We start from the raw sequence: 15,757 nt of genomic DNA, 5'->3' as shown, positions 1-15,757 counted from the left end.
AACTTTGAAAAGTAATAGAGAATGTTAACATACTAAGTTAATGAAACTTCAGTCAGAAAGCTGGAATCCTCTGCTTACATTAGTGAATGAAGGCCAAACTACAGGATGTGGCATTCAGGTATTAAGAAAAGAAAATCGGCCACCCCTAGCACCCAGGAGGAGCCTTCCAGGCCACCTTACCAGAGTCCTCAGAGCCAAGAAGCAGAGCTGTCCCCAGTGCCGAAGAGGAGCCTTCTGGGCTGCCATACCACCGCTCCCACCGCCAAGGAGCAGAGGCCCCCCAGTACCTAGGAGGTGAGCCTCACTGGTGCCAAAGGCACACAATCCCCCCCCACACACACTGACACGAGAAGACGCATAAAAAAGTCCCAAAACCAGACTTCCAGATCACCTAAAGCAACCCCAAAAGGAAATGAGATGGAAAAATCTCATTCTCAAACACCTGTACTCCTTGAACTGGCAACAAAAGAAGATCAAGAAAAAATGAAATCAGAAATAATTTCTCAGATAACAACAGAGATTGTGGCCATAGTACAAGATATGATTAATAAATCTAGAGAGTACACAGATAAAAAAATAGAGGAGATGAGGAACATGATGGAATCCCAACATAGGAAACAAATGGAATCCATGAAACAGATATAAACAGATTTCCAGGAGATAAAAACTTCATGGAAAGTTTATGCAGCATAATGAGCCAATGTGAGGACAGAATTTCAGATATAGAAGATAAGATTGCAATTAGTGACCAGGAAAAAAAAACTCTTTAAAATAGTAAGAGACCATGAGAAATCAATCCAGCAGTGACTAGATAATGCAAAGAAAAATAACATAAGACTGATCGGACTCAAGGAAGAAACAGGAGACAGTGCAGATGACATAAAAAAACTTCACAGAAGTGATGACAGAAAACTTCCCAAACTGGGGAAAAAAAACTTGACATACAGTTAAGGGAGGCACACAGGATTTCAACTAGCTGAGATAAAAAAAAAATCTACACATAGACATATAATAGTTAAGATTCCAGAAATCCAACAGAAGAACAAAATTCTACAAGCAGTTAAGAGAAAAGAAACAAATCACATACAAAGGAAAGACCATCAGAATCACAGCAGACTTCACAACACAAAGCCTCAAGGCAAGAAGAGCTTGCAGTGATGAATTGCAAGCCCTAAAGGAAAACAGCCTCCAACCCAGATGGATGTACCCTGCAAAAATGTCTTTCAAAATAGACGGAGAAACAAGATAATTTCTTGGCAAAGAGAACCTTAGGAACTTCATGAATACCAAACCAGCACTCCAAAAAATTTTAGATAATGTCCTAGGAAGACAATGAGGATCACAACCCCAGGAAACCGAGCAAAATGAATCCATGAGGCACAGCCAGAAATTAATCACAAAGGGTGAGAATCCAACGAAAAGAAAAAGTCATGACAAGGATAAGTCAATACATATCAGTTATAACCACCAATGTTAATGGTCTCAATTCACCAATCAAAAGAAATAGGCTGGCAGAATGGGTCAAGAAGCAAGATCCAACAATATGCTAAATAAAAAAAATGCACTTAATTCAAAAAGAAACTCATAGACTGAAAGTTAAAGGGTGGAAAACAATACTCCATGTGACAGGAACCCCCCAAAAGGCAGGAGTAGCTATCCTCTTTGCAGATAAAATGGATTTCAAACCAACACTGATTAAGAGAGACAAAGAAGGACACGACATCCCTGTAAAGGGAACAATCCAAGAGGAAGAGATGACAATCATAAACATGTGCACCAAACACTAGCGCACCCAACTATATAAAACAAATACTAACAGACATGAAAAATCAAATAAGCATTAATACAAAAGTAGTGGGAGACCTCAATACCCCACTGTCACAAATAGATGGATCAACTAGACAAAAAATAAGCAACAAAATACTAGAACTCAATCAAACTCTTGAACAAATGAACTTAACGGATGTTTACAGAGTGTTTCACCCCACAAAATCAGAATATACATTCTTTTCAGGTGCACATGGGTGGTTCTCCAAAATAGACCACATACTCACTCATAGAACATGTTTAAGTAAGTGCAAAAGAATTGAAGTTATCCCCTGTGTATTATCAGACAATTGTGCAAAGAAATTGGAGATCAACAGTAAAAAAAACCATAAGAATTTCATAAACACATGGAAATTGAACAACACACTTCTGAATAACCAATGGGTCACAGAGGAAATTAAAGAAGAAATCAGACAGTTCCCACAATTAAATGGCAATGACAATACAACATATCAGAATCTATGGGACACAATGAAAGCAGTCTTACGAGGGAAATTCATAGCAGTGAATATTTACATTAGGAAAACAGAATGAGCTCAATTACTAATGAGCTCATTGATGCTGAACCTCAAGCTTCTAGAGCAGGAAACACCCAAAGCTCACAGCAGGGAGGAAATTATAAGATCAGGGCAGAAATCCATGCAATGGAGACTAAGAGAATAATACAAAAAAATCAATAAAGCCAAGAGTTGGTTCTTCGAAACAATCAACAAAATTGATAAACCCTTAGCCAACCTTAGCAGAAAAAGGAAAGAAAAGACCAAAATCCATACAATTAGAAATGAAAAGGGTGAAATTACAATGGATCCAGCAAAAATCCAGAGGATCATCAATACCTACTTCGAGAACCTATATGCATGGAAAACACAGAAGAAATGGACAGATTCCTAGATACATATGAATTACCAAAGTTGAATGAAGAAGACTTAAAAATTCTAAACAACCTAATATCAATCAATGAAATTGAAAATGTAAAAACTTACCAACTAAGAAAAGCGAAGGTTCTGATGGCTTCACTGCTGAATTCTACAAGACATTTAGAGAGGAATTACTACCACTACTGTTTAAACTCTTCAATAAAATTGAAAGGGAAGCAATACTCCCAAATTTATTCCTGGAAGCAAGCATCACCTTGATCCCCAAAGCAGAGAAAGACCCAACCAAAAAAGAGAACTATAGGCCAATCTCATTAATGAACACAGATGCAAAAATCCTTAATAAGATACTGGCAAATAGAATGCAGAAGATCATCAAGAAGATCATACAACCTGACCAAGTGGGATGAATCCCAGGGATGCAGAGATGGTTCAACATATGTAAATCAATGAATGTAATACACTATATCAATAGAGCCAAGAAAAAAATCCATTTGATCATTCCAATAGATGCAGAAAAAGCATTTGACAAAATCCAACATGCATTTATGATAAAAACCCTATAAAAATTGGAATAGATGGTCTCTACCTCAATCTGATAAAAAGCCATCTATGAAAAACCAATAACCAATATCATACTAAATGGTCAAAAACTGAAATCCTTTACACTAAAATCAGGAACAAGACAAGCATGTCCACTATCACCACTCCTGTTCAATATAATTTTGGAAACATTAGCCACAGCAATTAAACAAAAGAAAGAAAGAAAAGGAATAAAGATGGGAAATGAGGAAGTCAAATTGTCATTATTTTCAGATGACATGATATGCTACATAGAAGACCCCAAGAACTCCACCAAAAGTCTTCACGACTTAACCAAATTCAGTAAAGTTGGTGGATACAAAGTCAACACACACAAATCAATAGCCTTCCTCTACATGAAAAACAAACTCACTGACAGTCCTCTACACAAACAACAGACTCACTGAGACAGAAATAGGGCAAATAATTCCTTTCACAATAGCATTCAAGAAACTGAAATACCTAGGAATCAACCTAACAAAAGAAATCAAAGACCTCTTCTCTGAAAACTATAGCACTCTGAAAACAGAGACTGAAGACAATATCAGAAAATGGAAAGACATCCCTTGCTCCTGGATGCAAAGATTCAACATAGTGAAAATGGCCATACTTCCAAAACTGCTATATAGTTCCAATGCAATCCCAATTGAAATCCTAGCAGCATACTTCACAGACCTTGAGAAAACAATCCAAAAATTCATTTGGAACAAGAAGAGATCTAGAATAGCCAAAGCAATTCTAGGCAACAGAGACATTCCAGACGGTATCACAATCCCCAACTTGAAACTATACTACAAAGCGCTACTGGGATAAAACAACATGGTACTGGCAAAGAAACAGACCTGAGGACCAGTGGAACAGCTTTAGAAGATGCCAAAACAATTCCAGACACACTCAGCCACCTCATCTTTGACAAAGGAGCCAAACACCCTCACTGGAGGAAAGATAGCCTCTTTAATAAATGGTGCTGGAGAAATTGCGTTTCAACTTGCCAAAGATTAAAACTAGACCTCTATCTCTCCCCACTCACTAAACTAAAATTGAAATGGATTAAAGATCTAAATATTAAAACAGAAATACCAAACTGGCTGGAACAGAGGTTAGGTAGAACTCTTGAAGACACTGGTGTAGGAAAAATTTTACGAACAAAACCTCAGTTGCCCATGAACTAGCACAAACAATCAACAAGTGGGATCCCTTCTTATTAAAAAGCTTTTGCACAGCAAGCGAAACCACCAACAGTGTGAAGAGACAACCCACAATGTGGGAAAAAATTTTCACCTGCTGTTCTTCAGACAAAGGTCTACTATCTGAAATCTATAAAGAACTTTAAAAAATGAGACTTCCCAAATTTAAAGACCCAATCCAAAAATGGGCTTCTGAAATGAACAGACATTTCTCAGATAAAGAAGTAGAAATAGCAAATAAACATATGAGAAAATGTTCAACATCACTGGTCATTTGAGAGATGCAAATGATTCCATCTCACTCCAGAAAGAATGGCTGCTATCATCAAATCAATAAATAACAAATGCTGGCGGGGCTGTGGGGAAAGAGGAACCCTGCTCCACTGTTGGTGGGAGTGTAGACTTGTGCAACCACTGTGGAAATAAGTGTGGAGATACCTCAAAGAACTAGGACTGGAAGTCCCATTTGACCCAGCTATTTCCCTGCTGGGTATCTTCACCAAAGAATTAAAAGAAGCATACCACAGTGATATATGTGCACCCATGTTCATAGCAGGGCAATTTGTGATTTCCCATCAATTGGAGAGTGAATAAAGAAAATGTCGTGGTTTTTTTCTAAAATGGAGTACTACTCAGCCATGAAAAATGAGAAATTAGAAACATTTATTGCTAAATGGATGCACATTGAGGCCATCCTCTTAAGTGAGATAAATAAGACACACATGTGTAAATACCGAATAGTTTCTCTAGTGTGAGAAGCTGAAAGTGTAAATAAGGACTAAAAGGTATAATAGGTAATGTGAAATAGGAAGCAAAGGGGCAAAGAGGAAGGGGAAGTGGGAGGGGTAGGGAAAAGAAAGAAGGGAATGGAATTAACATGAGAAAATGCAAAAATGGAAACAAAGTCTTTGTAAATAGGAAGGGATGGAGGGGTTGAAGGGAGGGCAGGGGAATGGGGAAAAAATAAGAACCAAGAGAGATAATAGAAAGGTGCAAATTTCCAATGATGAATGTGATTATATTGTATACCTAAAATGTACCAATAAAATTAATTTTTAAAAAAAGTTTAAAAAAAAAAGGTACATACGCCCCCCCCCAAAAAAAACCCAACCAAACCAGCTCAGAGCTGCTGTCATGGCCCTAAATATCACGGCACTGTTTGCAGAAACAGGCTCTCTGTTCTCACAGATGGTCTATTAAGATTTAATTCAAAAGAAAAAATTAGTAAGTATAGTGATAGAGATTAAATCAAAATGATACCATAAATAGAACAGACAAATCTCTGTTCTGTCATACGTAACTTTGTCTGGAATACAGGATATCATAATACACTGAAAAAAGCAACAATATATTTATTAGTGAAAACCTGTCATTTAGGTTTCATTCAGCCAATATTTGGGAACACTCTGTGCTAAATTGATAAGCAGTAATCATTTTCCCTTTCTTTTAATATACTGTTGCCAATTTTAGTTGGTTGCTTAGAAACATTAAGTAAAATACTTGAAAGCCAATGCAAAATGAATAAGGGCTTGTGGCTGGCAGTATATTTAAAAAATGTGAAGATCGGAATACAGTTATGTATAAGGGTATGAGATTATCAAACAAATTTTGCCAACTCCATTTTCACAGGCTCACTGTGGTTGGAAACTAGTAATATGTAGCTTTCCACAACTGCAGTCATCAAAATGAAGACTGACATTTTTAATTGGCTACATCAATAAGAGACTACAGATTGTTCCTGAATGGCAACAGCAGCATAAAAAGTAAACATGAGTTTCCATGTAGACTGGGTGTTCAGTAGGAGGAATCCAGGCTTTGTTCCTTATCCTCTCAACTGCTGAAAAGTACACATATAAAAAGATGTGCTGCTGGTATACATGTTTGAAAAATCCTATACTCTAAGTTTCCTAAGTGATGGAAAAGCATCAGCCTTGGAAATAAGAAACAGGGTCCTACTGCTGGCTGAGTACTTACTTCATTAACCTTAGATAAGTAATTAAACTCCTTAAGTCTCAGTTCTAATATTATCAAATGAAAGAGATGGCTTAAGTCAATCATTCCTAAGATTCCAAAGAAAATATTTAAAGGCTAATTAAGGAATTGTGGTGAGTGGCTATGTTTAAAGTGGCTCAGCTTTTTTTCTGTTTAATGTAATATTTCTTCAAAATTTTTGTTTTGTTCTGTTTTAAACTGTTTTCCACAAAAAGTAAAAAACAAAAAACACTACATGTATTCAAGAACAAAATGGACAAGACTTGCAAACAAAAAAATTAAAGCAATTCTCTATTACAGTGATCTGTAAAATGATATGTAATAAAGTGAAGAAGCATGCAAACTTAAAATATGTATGTCATTAAAAAACTGATATTTTTATGCTTGCTTTGGCAGCACATACACAAAAAAAGCTGACTTTAGTTATAAATTCCTGCCCTACAACATGCTGAAAGAAAAGTCCTCAAATAGGAGTCAAGATTCCTGGATCTACATGTTACATTCACAGATGTGGTAGTTTTAAAATCTGTCCATAAGTTCTTTGATTCTCCTTCAATCAAAAGATGGGAGTCTAGCTGGGGATTTAGCTCAGTGGTTTTGCTCCCTGCTGCGCAAGCGCAAGGACCTGAGTTCGATCCCAGTACCAAAAAAAAAAAAAAAAGATGGGAGTCTAATTCTTCTCCCATTGAATATGGGCCAGATTTAATGGCTCCCTGTCAAAAAATAAAATGTGGCCAAAGTGATGCTGCATGACTAAGTTATTGAAGACAGTAAAATTTTTGCTTACTTTTCTCTTTTAGGATCTTCATCCTCAAAATTCAGTCACCATGCTGTGAGGAAGCCAAGGAACATAGGAAAAGGACACATGTTGATATTCTAGCCCCAGTTCCATTAAGGTTTAAACCTACGGCTGAAGATAGAATAAGTAAATGATCCTGACCCAGATTTTTATTCTTATTCTTGGCTTGGCTTTCCAGTGGGCTGATGAATCTCTACTCTCCTCTTTCTGCTCTGCTATCTGAATCAGCTGAGAATAGTCAGTTCACCTCATAGCTCTAACCTATAATACTCTAGATAGCTGGAGAGGCATATTTCTGCCAGACATCTAATACAAAATCAAATTATAGTTCTTCCCAGTGCTCTAGTAATTGTCTCCTGTTTCCTAAAATTCACTCACACAGAGGTAACTATAAAAAAGAAGGGAACAGTAGCTACTGCTGGACAGAAGGGTGGGGCAATGCAATTAAGCGTTGGCTCCCCGAGGCAGGCCTGCTTTATTTGTTTGTTTAGTGACAGGGTGTCACTATACAGTTCAGGCTGGCCTTGAACTCACTATGTAGCCCAGGCTGGCCTTGAACTCATGGCAATCCTCCTGCGTCCAACTGCTGGGATTACAGGTATATTACAGGTATATGCCACCATCCCCCCCCCCCCCGGGTTTAAGGCTTAAATTTTAAAGTGCTGGTAGTGCTATTGTCTTGATTTCAGTGCTGAGTTCATGGCTTTTAATTCTTCCATTATTACTTAAGCATACAGAAATGTTGAAAACATTCAAGATGTACGATACGTTTTGAATTTTAAAGAATTTGTGCCATAACTTAGTCATATCATAAACCCTCCCCCCACAATTTAGCTTTTATATATTTTATATTTAGCATATATATGTGTAATCACTAACATTTATTGAATTTTGTAAGACACTGAATTGGTTACTTAAAAAATTTTTTTTCATGTAACTTATAGGGTATCTTCTTTATTATCCTATTTTTACAGATGGGAAAATAAGTGCTGAGTGGTTAAGTAAATTATTAGGCTTATAAAGTAAGTTACAGAGCCAGGATTTAAATCCAGCCTGAAACGGTACAAAGCCCATATTATTTCCACTATTGAGCAATGCCAAACTTTCTATCATGAATAAAAGCAAATAGTAAAATGAAACCAAATGGAAGTAGGAGGTAGTAAACTATAAAATATAAAAAGGATCAAGAAAAATTGATATATTTGCAAATTAAACCTTTAAATCATAAAACTTAGGTGTAGAAGAAATATTACAAGTCCTCATGCTCAATTTTCTCATTCTATAATGAATAAATAAAGGCTCATGAAGGGTACATAGCAGTTTAAGGTCAAACTAACATTTATAGGTAGTTGATTGAAAGACTTGTTTTTTACTTAATATCATAACTGACAGTGTATGAGTACCAGGCAGCTAAAAAATGAGCAGCAACGTAAAGGATCCTTCTATTGGTTTAGTACTTTGGTAGTGCTTTTGATTACTTCAATAGTAGCAGGAAGCTAAAACAGGAAAATATCAGAGTGGATTAGTCATAACAAGTGGTGTTTATAAGATGACTTTTCTGAACATTTAGCAAAAAATAAAATTGAAGGTGGGAGAAAGAAAGAAGAAAGGGGGAAAAAAACTCTGACTCACAAGACTTAAGCTATCAGAGCCAAATAAAGCAATACAGTCACTGGTTTTTGGAGATGGACTTTTACTAAGTTCAGTTCAGTGATTGTGCTCGCAAAACTGCAATAAAAGCATGAATGAAATATTATTTATCGATTTGGTTATAAAAATATACAAAAGTTTCTTCTGTTATCTTCAATAAAATAGATGTCTTCCACTGAACTACCTTACAGAACTTATAATTTTGAGATAGGTTTGCCATAGGTTTGGCAAACTGGGTAGGGAAAAAAAATGCCTTCCCATCCATTTCCTCATTCAGTACATTATTTCCAGAGTACAGACCACATGTATCATGCGTGCTGGAGACAGATGGATTCAAAAATTAAGGAGACTAAAAATCCATTTACTCCTGGACCTGACAATCACTTCTGGTAATATCTTATACCTGCTATGAACAAAATACATAATGACTATTCATTGTAGTGTTTACAGTAACAAAAAAAGAATTAGCACAACTTATTTCTTTGAATGAGGGCTTGAGTATGTAAATTACAGTCCATCTAATACAACTGAATGCAGTCATGAAAAAGAAAGTTTTCTGTGTGGTGACACAGAAAGATATCTTGAATACACTAAAAAAAAAGGTACTGGACAATGTATATGAAGTTATCTTTTTTAAGAAAGGAGAAAATTGAGAATGTATATATATGCTTGCATTTGCACAAAGAAATGCAGAAAAGAATATAAGAGAAAACAGGAAAAAAAGTGTGACAATGAGACATCTAAAACTTATTTTTATAGTTTTGTTGAAGCAAATGATTACTTATTCAAAAAGTAAACCTTAATTTTTTTTTAAAAAATAGCCCTTTTCATCTCTAAGTGTTTCATGAGCATATAAGATAGTAAAGAACCAGATAAGTAAACCAATAAATGCAAAAAAATACTTTTAAGTTCTGCATAGGTATACCTCTCTCTAAGAATAGTTAAGAAAAGCCAAATCAAGGTACTCACTCTGACTTAGGGAAAGATCTTAAAGATTTAGTTCAAAATCAGTTTGTTTTCCAAGGATTCTTGGAAACGGGGTCATTTGAGGTCCTGAAAAATACTTCCAAGGTAGGAACCACAAAGCAGTAAATCCTTTGCTCTTCCCAGATAGCAAACCCTATGCTGGGTTTCCTTTAACATTTTATCTCTCCATATCCCCCTCAAAGTGCTCTTAGAGAAACAGTGAAACACTGTGGTACTTAATTTGCAAACAGATCTCGAGACCCACACACAGATCCAATTACTGAGGTGAAAAGCACCTTATTCTTCCCTGGCTATTTCAGAATGTCAAAGATAAATTTCTCCAGAGTGTAAAAACTTTGGAACTCATTACGTCACATGAGAGCTTTGCTGAGTTAACTCATAAAAAGGGCTGAGCTGTGAATAAAATATTGTCCTCAAAGTAATGTCAGAGTTCATGTTTACTACTTCCTCAATAATCAAGAGTGCAAATATACCTTAAAATGTTGGAGGAAGAATTGCTTTGTCTCTTTTAAAAATGTTCTGTGATGCCTAAAAATGTTTTAAATAAATCTGAAAAGGGCATAATAACTTTAGAAAGGAAAATAAAATACAAAAACATAAGAGAAAATGTAGTGTTATCCTTCCACATCCCCCAATTCCTACATTATGTATCTTCTGTATTGTTTCTCTCAAGATATCTCATCTCTAGTAGCTGTTATAGTAGGTAAAATGCCTATACTTCTCAGATCTTTAAAAGGAGAGCCAACTTGACAGGCGTATGTAGTCATGTGATCTACAGGGCAGAAAGGCATCCCTCAAAGTTAGCTAAACCTATGCTGGGCTTCTGTAGTTTTTATAATACCACATGAAGATCAGAAGGGGAGAAAAACTCTTATAAGACATCCGGCCTAGGTCCTGCTATCAAAGAGAAATTATAATACTCCTAAGAATGATGCATCTTTGAGGAAATAATTTTACTGGCAAGTAAGGCAGATTTCTCAAAAGATCAAGGACTATGCTTACATGTGGAAGACTTAGTCCAAATTCTCATTCAATAAAACAGCACCCTTGACCTACGAAGCACCTAAATTCAGGTGGCATCCAGTCAGAACAGCTAGAAGTCAGCACCAGGAGTTCTGATAAGGTAAGGAAGTCTGCTAAACGTTCTATTCAATAGTGGTGTATGCAGATATTCCAAATTCAGGTTGAGAGTAAGTCTAGATTCCACAAAGACTGCCACAGATAAGAGAGAAGCAGCCAAGCAGTGGAAGTTCAATAGGTTGATCATACTCAGAGTCAATATGTCCACTCAAGGACTAGTGGGCAGATGTGGTGTGATCAAATTATGCAGTAAATGTGTAAGTTAAAAAAAACCTGGGAACGGGGATTTAGCTCAGTGGTTTCACCACCTGCTGTGCAAGCACAAGGACCCAAGTTCGATCCCCGGTACCTAAAAAAAACTGTTACAGGGTGGGGATTTAGCTCAGCGGTGCTGCCACCTGGCTTGCAAATGCAAGGTTCCGAGTTTGATCCCCAGTACCAATAAAAAAAAAACCTCTTACAGTATAAAAGACATTTTGCCATTATTCCCCCTCAAAATACTCGTTCTTGCTTTGAACACATCCAATTGTTCTTGCCACTTTCTTCAGCACTTCTGCAAGTCCTCTTTCAGGTCTTTATGAGGTGTGATAAAAAATATGGTGAATGCTGCTGCTACTAAGTGCCATCCAACAGAAAAGCAAGCTTGTAAAAACATCATGTGTCCTCAACCACTTTATTCACTAGATCTGGGACCATGTAACTTCTGGCTCTTTCTCAAAGTCAAACTGATCATGAAAGGTAAATGTTTTGAATTAAGAACATCAATGCAGCCACAACAGCAGGACTAAAGACATTCATGAAAAAGGATATCCAAAGCTGCTTCAGAAAGTGGCAAGAATAATTGTGTTTAAAGCGAAGAAGAATATGGTGTGTGTGGGGGGGAGGGGGGTAATGGCAATGTGTCTTACTGTAATGAAATATTTTTAAATATTCACCATATGTTTCAGTCACACCTTGTACAAGTTGACATGCTAAGTGCAGAGATCAATATATTTGTGTAGACAGAATGGAGTTTGGAGACAGAAATCAGACAGTGAAATCAAAAGCTAAGCAATCCGAACCAAAAGTTCAAAGAAGTTTATGGTTATCCCTCATTTCTTGACTCCGTAGCATACACTCCAATTTTCTTAAGGTTCCTAACCCTTTGTCCTGAGTTGGAACAGCACCTCCTAAAAGATATATTGTAGTACTAAACTCAGGTACTTGTAAATATAACCTTAAAATAGTCTATCCAGTTAGGCAAAATCCAATCCCATAAGTTCTTTAGAAGCAGAGTGTTTTCTCCCGTAAGTAGCAGAAGACAAGGTCAGGAAGACTAGAATCATAAATATGACTCAAGATAGGGATCTTGCTATCAACCATGAAAGAGTAAGCTTCGATATTGTGTAAAAGCCTGTAAGAAGGCCCATGGTAAGGAACTGTGTGTATTCTCTAGGAGCTGAGAGTATCCCGATTGACAGGAAAAGCAATGGGACATCAGTCTTACAACCACAAAGAATGGATTCTGCCAACAACCAGAAGCTTAGAAAAGGAAACTTGAGGGCCAGGGATTTAGCTCAATGATTCCGCCTCCTGCCTCGCAAGCAGAAGGACCCAAGTTCAATCCCCAGTACCAAAAAAAAGAAAGAAAGAAAAGGAAACTTGTCCACAGCCCAGCCCACCCAATACCATGATCTCAGCCTTGTAAGACATTAAATAAAAAACTGAGCTACATTCCTCCAGACTTGGGATCTAAAGAAGTATGAGGTAATAAATGTGTATTGGTTTTAAGCCATTAGGTTGTAGTAATTTGCTATGCAGCAATGAAAAACAGGTATGAGGATACTAACATTTGTTCTATTTTATGTGATTGTTATGAAGCTCAAATAAAATGCACAGGAAAGTTTTCTCTAAATCATATTACATAAAGTTATCATTATCACCTAGTTAATATGTCTAAAACACAAATCATTTTTCTCAACTCCTCACACATAGATTCATTTTCTTTATTTTCCTTTCTACAGTGGTACCACTATTATAGATTTATTTTATTTTTTATTTTTTTGGTACTGGGGTTCGAACTCGGGTCCTTGTGCTTGCGGGGCAGGTGGCAGAACCACTGAGCTAAATCCCCGGCCCTATAGGTTTATTTTATTGTATTATGGATTGGGGAACTGTGACATACAGGCACACTGGTGCCTTCCTAGGGTAAGACCTAAGTGATGGAATGTGTGTGTATAAAGAAAGAAAACAGTTATCAAAGGCAAAGGTTCATAAATGAGATGATATAGATACTTACCTGTAAGACTACAGAATAGGTATAACAGTACCTTGCAATGTTAAAGAGAAAATTTTTGTGAGAATAATTATACCACATTTAGCTTATGGACATAGATAATTTACTATAAACAGTGTTGTTAACCATTTCTAGGTTTATTTGGGGTGTTTTGGCTAGAGAGTGAGGGGGATTCAAAACTTTCCAGATTTGTTTTGTCTTTTTATATGGTGAGTAGTACATAAAAGTATGCAAGTAATATGTTTCCTGTGATAAAAAAACAATTATACAAAGAAATAGTAATAATATATAACCAATCCTACCTTCCTGAGAAAACCAATTAATAGAGTAGTGGACACCTTTCTATGCTGAAAGTACAAACAGGTTCCTTCCATTAAAAAAAAAGAAAACCTGGAGTCATGTTCTTCATAATTGCATAACTTCCTTTTTAAACATTTTATAGTGTTTTTTGGGCATTTCTCCTAGTCATTTTAGTATATATCACAATCTCCTTAACAGAAACAGAATTTACACTTTGGACTAACACATTTTTCTTAACCAAACTACTTAGATTGCTTCACATATTATTATAAATAATGTGCATTCTTTTTTTGTATATTTGCACACATGCTACATTATTTCCTTAGACTAAATTCCTAGGAATAAAATTACTGGGTCAGTAAATACATGAAGATTTAAAAATCTCTTGCACATTCTTCCAGTAACTTCATAGTTAAAAAAAAAAAAAAAAAAGAGGGCGGGGGATTTAGCTCAGTGGCACAGCACCTGCCTGGCAAGCATGATGTCCTGAGTAGATTCCCGGTAGCAAAGAAAGACAGAAAGAAAGACAGACAGACTAACTTCGTTAATTTTGAGAGGTTAGCCAGTTGGACTAACTCTAATTTTTGAATAATTTAATGTCACTTACGTAGAATATTTTTTTACTGATCTACCTTCATATATTTGGCTTTCCTGGTAGCAGTGCTATCTATCATTAATATAGCTTCATGATACATGGCACTGTGGAGGAATGGGCCTTCTCATTAAGTTTGTCTTACACCTTCTCAGACATTTATTCTTTTTTTTTGTACTGGGGATCAAACTCAGGACCTTGAGATAGTGAGGTGGCGCCGGAATCACTGAACTAAATCCCCGGCCCCAAAAAACATTTATTCTCTTTTTTTGTTTGTTTTGGTACCGGGGATTGAACTCGGGTCCTTGCGCTTGCACAGCAGGTGAAACCACTGAGCTAAATCCCCGGCTCCCCCCAGACATTTATTCTTATAGATCAAATATGGAATCATTTTGTTAAGTTTCTCCAAAGAAGTGTTGAAAATTTATTAAATGTAGAGAATAAATTGGATGGATCTGACATTTCTATGAAATTTGTTTTCTCCATGCAAGCTACACCTTTTAGTTTTTCAGTAAAGTTTTATATTTTCTTTTTTTGGTACCAGGGATTGAACTCAGGACCTTGTGTTTGCGAGGCAGGAGGCGGAACCACTGAGCTAAATTCCCGGCCCTATATTTTCTCTATATAGGTTTTACTCATTTCCGCTTATGTTTATTTCTAAATATTTTATATATTTTCCATCAATTTTTTAATTGGTTGCTGCTCAAATATAAAAAAAATCTAATAAATATTTGTATTATACTCAAATCTTACATAATATAAAGATTATATATAAAACATAGTTTGTGTATTATAGTATTTGTGTATTTATGTTGTAGCTGGCTCTTTAATCAAACTTTTTTATTATTCATTTGTTTCATATTTCATTCTCTTATTGTAGATAACAATCACCTAAAAATTATTTTGCTTCTTGTAAATATTTAAATAGCTTGCTTTTTTTGCTGTTGTACTAACTAGACCTACCAGAACAATGCTGAGTAATAAAAATCTACCCTTTAAATAGTTTAACACTGTAATATACTTTCAGCTAAGACATACAGATCTACCCACCATTACCGTTCTTGATGTTAGGGAAAACAAGATGTGTAGGTGAATTTCTATTTTCAGCAGCTTCCTTCTTCTGGCTAACAGATGAAACAACACTGCTCAAAGTGGAAATCTGCCCTTTGGCTCCTTTGTCCAAACCCTAAAAGCAAAAAAAGTTAAAATTGTAGCATCATTCCTATTACCTATAAATAAGCTTTTCTATTGGAAGAATCAAAACCACTAATAATAGAGATCTAAAGTTGATGGCAGATAGAAATATGATAGATAAAACTGATGTATATTCTTACCTTTGCTAGGACTAAATTATCTTAAGTGTGAAAGTCATATCATCATCAACTGCTTACAAACTAATAAAGCTTAAGAAAGAAATAATAGCACCTATCTCATAGAATTGTGTTAAAACAATAATACATATAAAATAATAAGAACTGCTCCTTTTATACATCTTTAATGTTAACTGCTATTTTAGTAATTAGATACTTTACAAGTTGATTCACTGAAAGTTTTTCTTTGATACAAATTTGATACAATTTTAAAAGTTCAGGTAAGCAGACAACCCCTTTA

General features: G+C 35.9%; 1 protein-coding gene across 6 annotated transcripts in view; it reads right to left on the bottom strand.

Annotated features, from left to right (window-relative positions):
- Hectd2 (HECT domain E3 ubiquitin protein ligase 2) overlaps positions 1-15,757 on the bottom strand; it is a 67,114-nt gene that overhangs the window by 39,781 nt on the left and 11,576 nt on the right. Inside the window, exons 1-2 of one of the 6 annotated variants that reach the window (XM_021253041.2) lie at positions 15,197-15,332; positions 7,251-7,373 (exon numbers count right to left, since the gene is read on the bottom strand). In XM_021253041.2, the coding sequence (XP_021108700.1) occupies positions 7,251-7,272 (22 nt within the window). In that variant the 5' untranslated portion in view covers positions 7,273-7,373; positions 15,197-15,332. Of the gene's footprint in view, positions 1-7,250; positions 7,374-15,196; positions 15,333-15,757 lie in introns of those variants that run through there. The other 5 variants (XM_021253042.2, XM_087184903.1, XM_004838497.4 and 2 more) reach the window with 5 other exon arrangements.

Source organism: Heterocephalus glaber, unplaced genomic scaffold, assembly GCF_053883595.1.
Source record: "Heterocephalus glaber isolate CG9 unplaced genomic scaffold, H.glaber_assembly_v1.0 deba00001497, whole genome shotgun sequence".
NCBI lineage: Eukaryota > Metazoa > Chordata > Mammalia > Rodentia > Bathyergidae > Heterocephalus > Heterocephalus glaber.
Note: the sequence above shows the minus strand (reverse complement) of the source record. Positions and strands in the feature narration are given on the sequence as shown.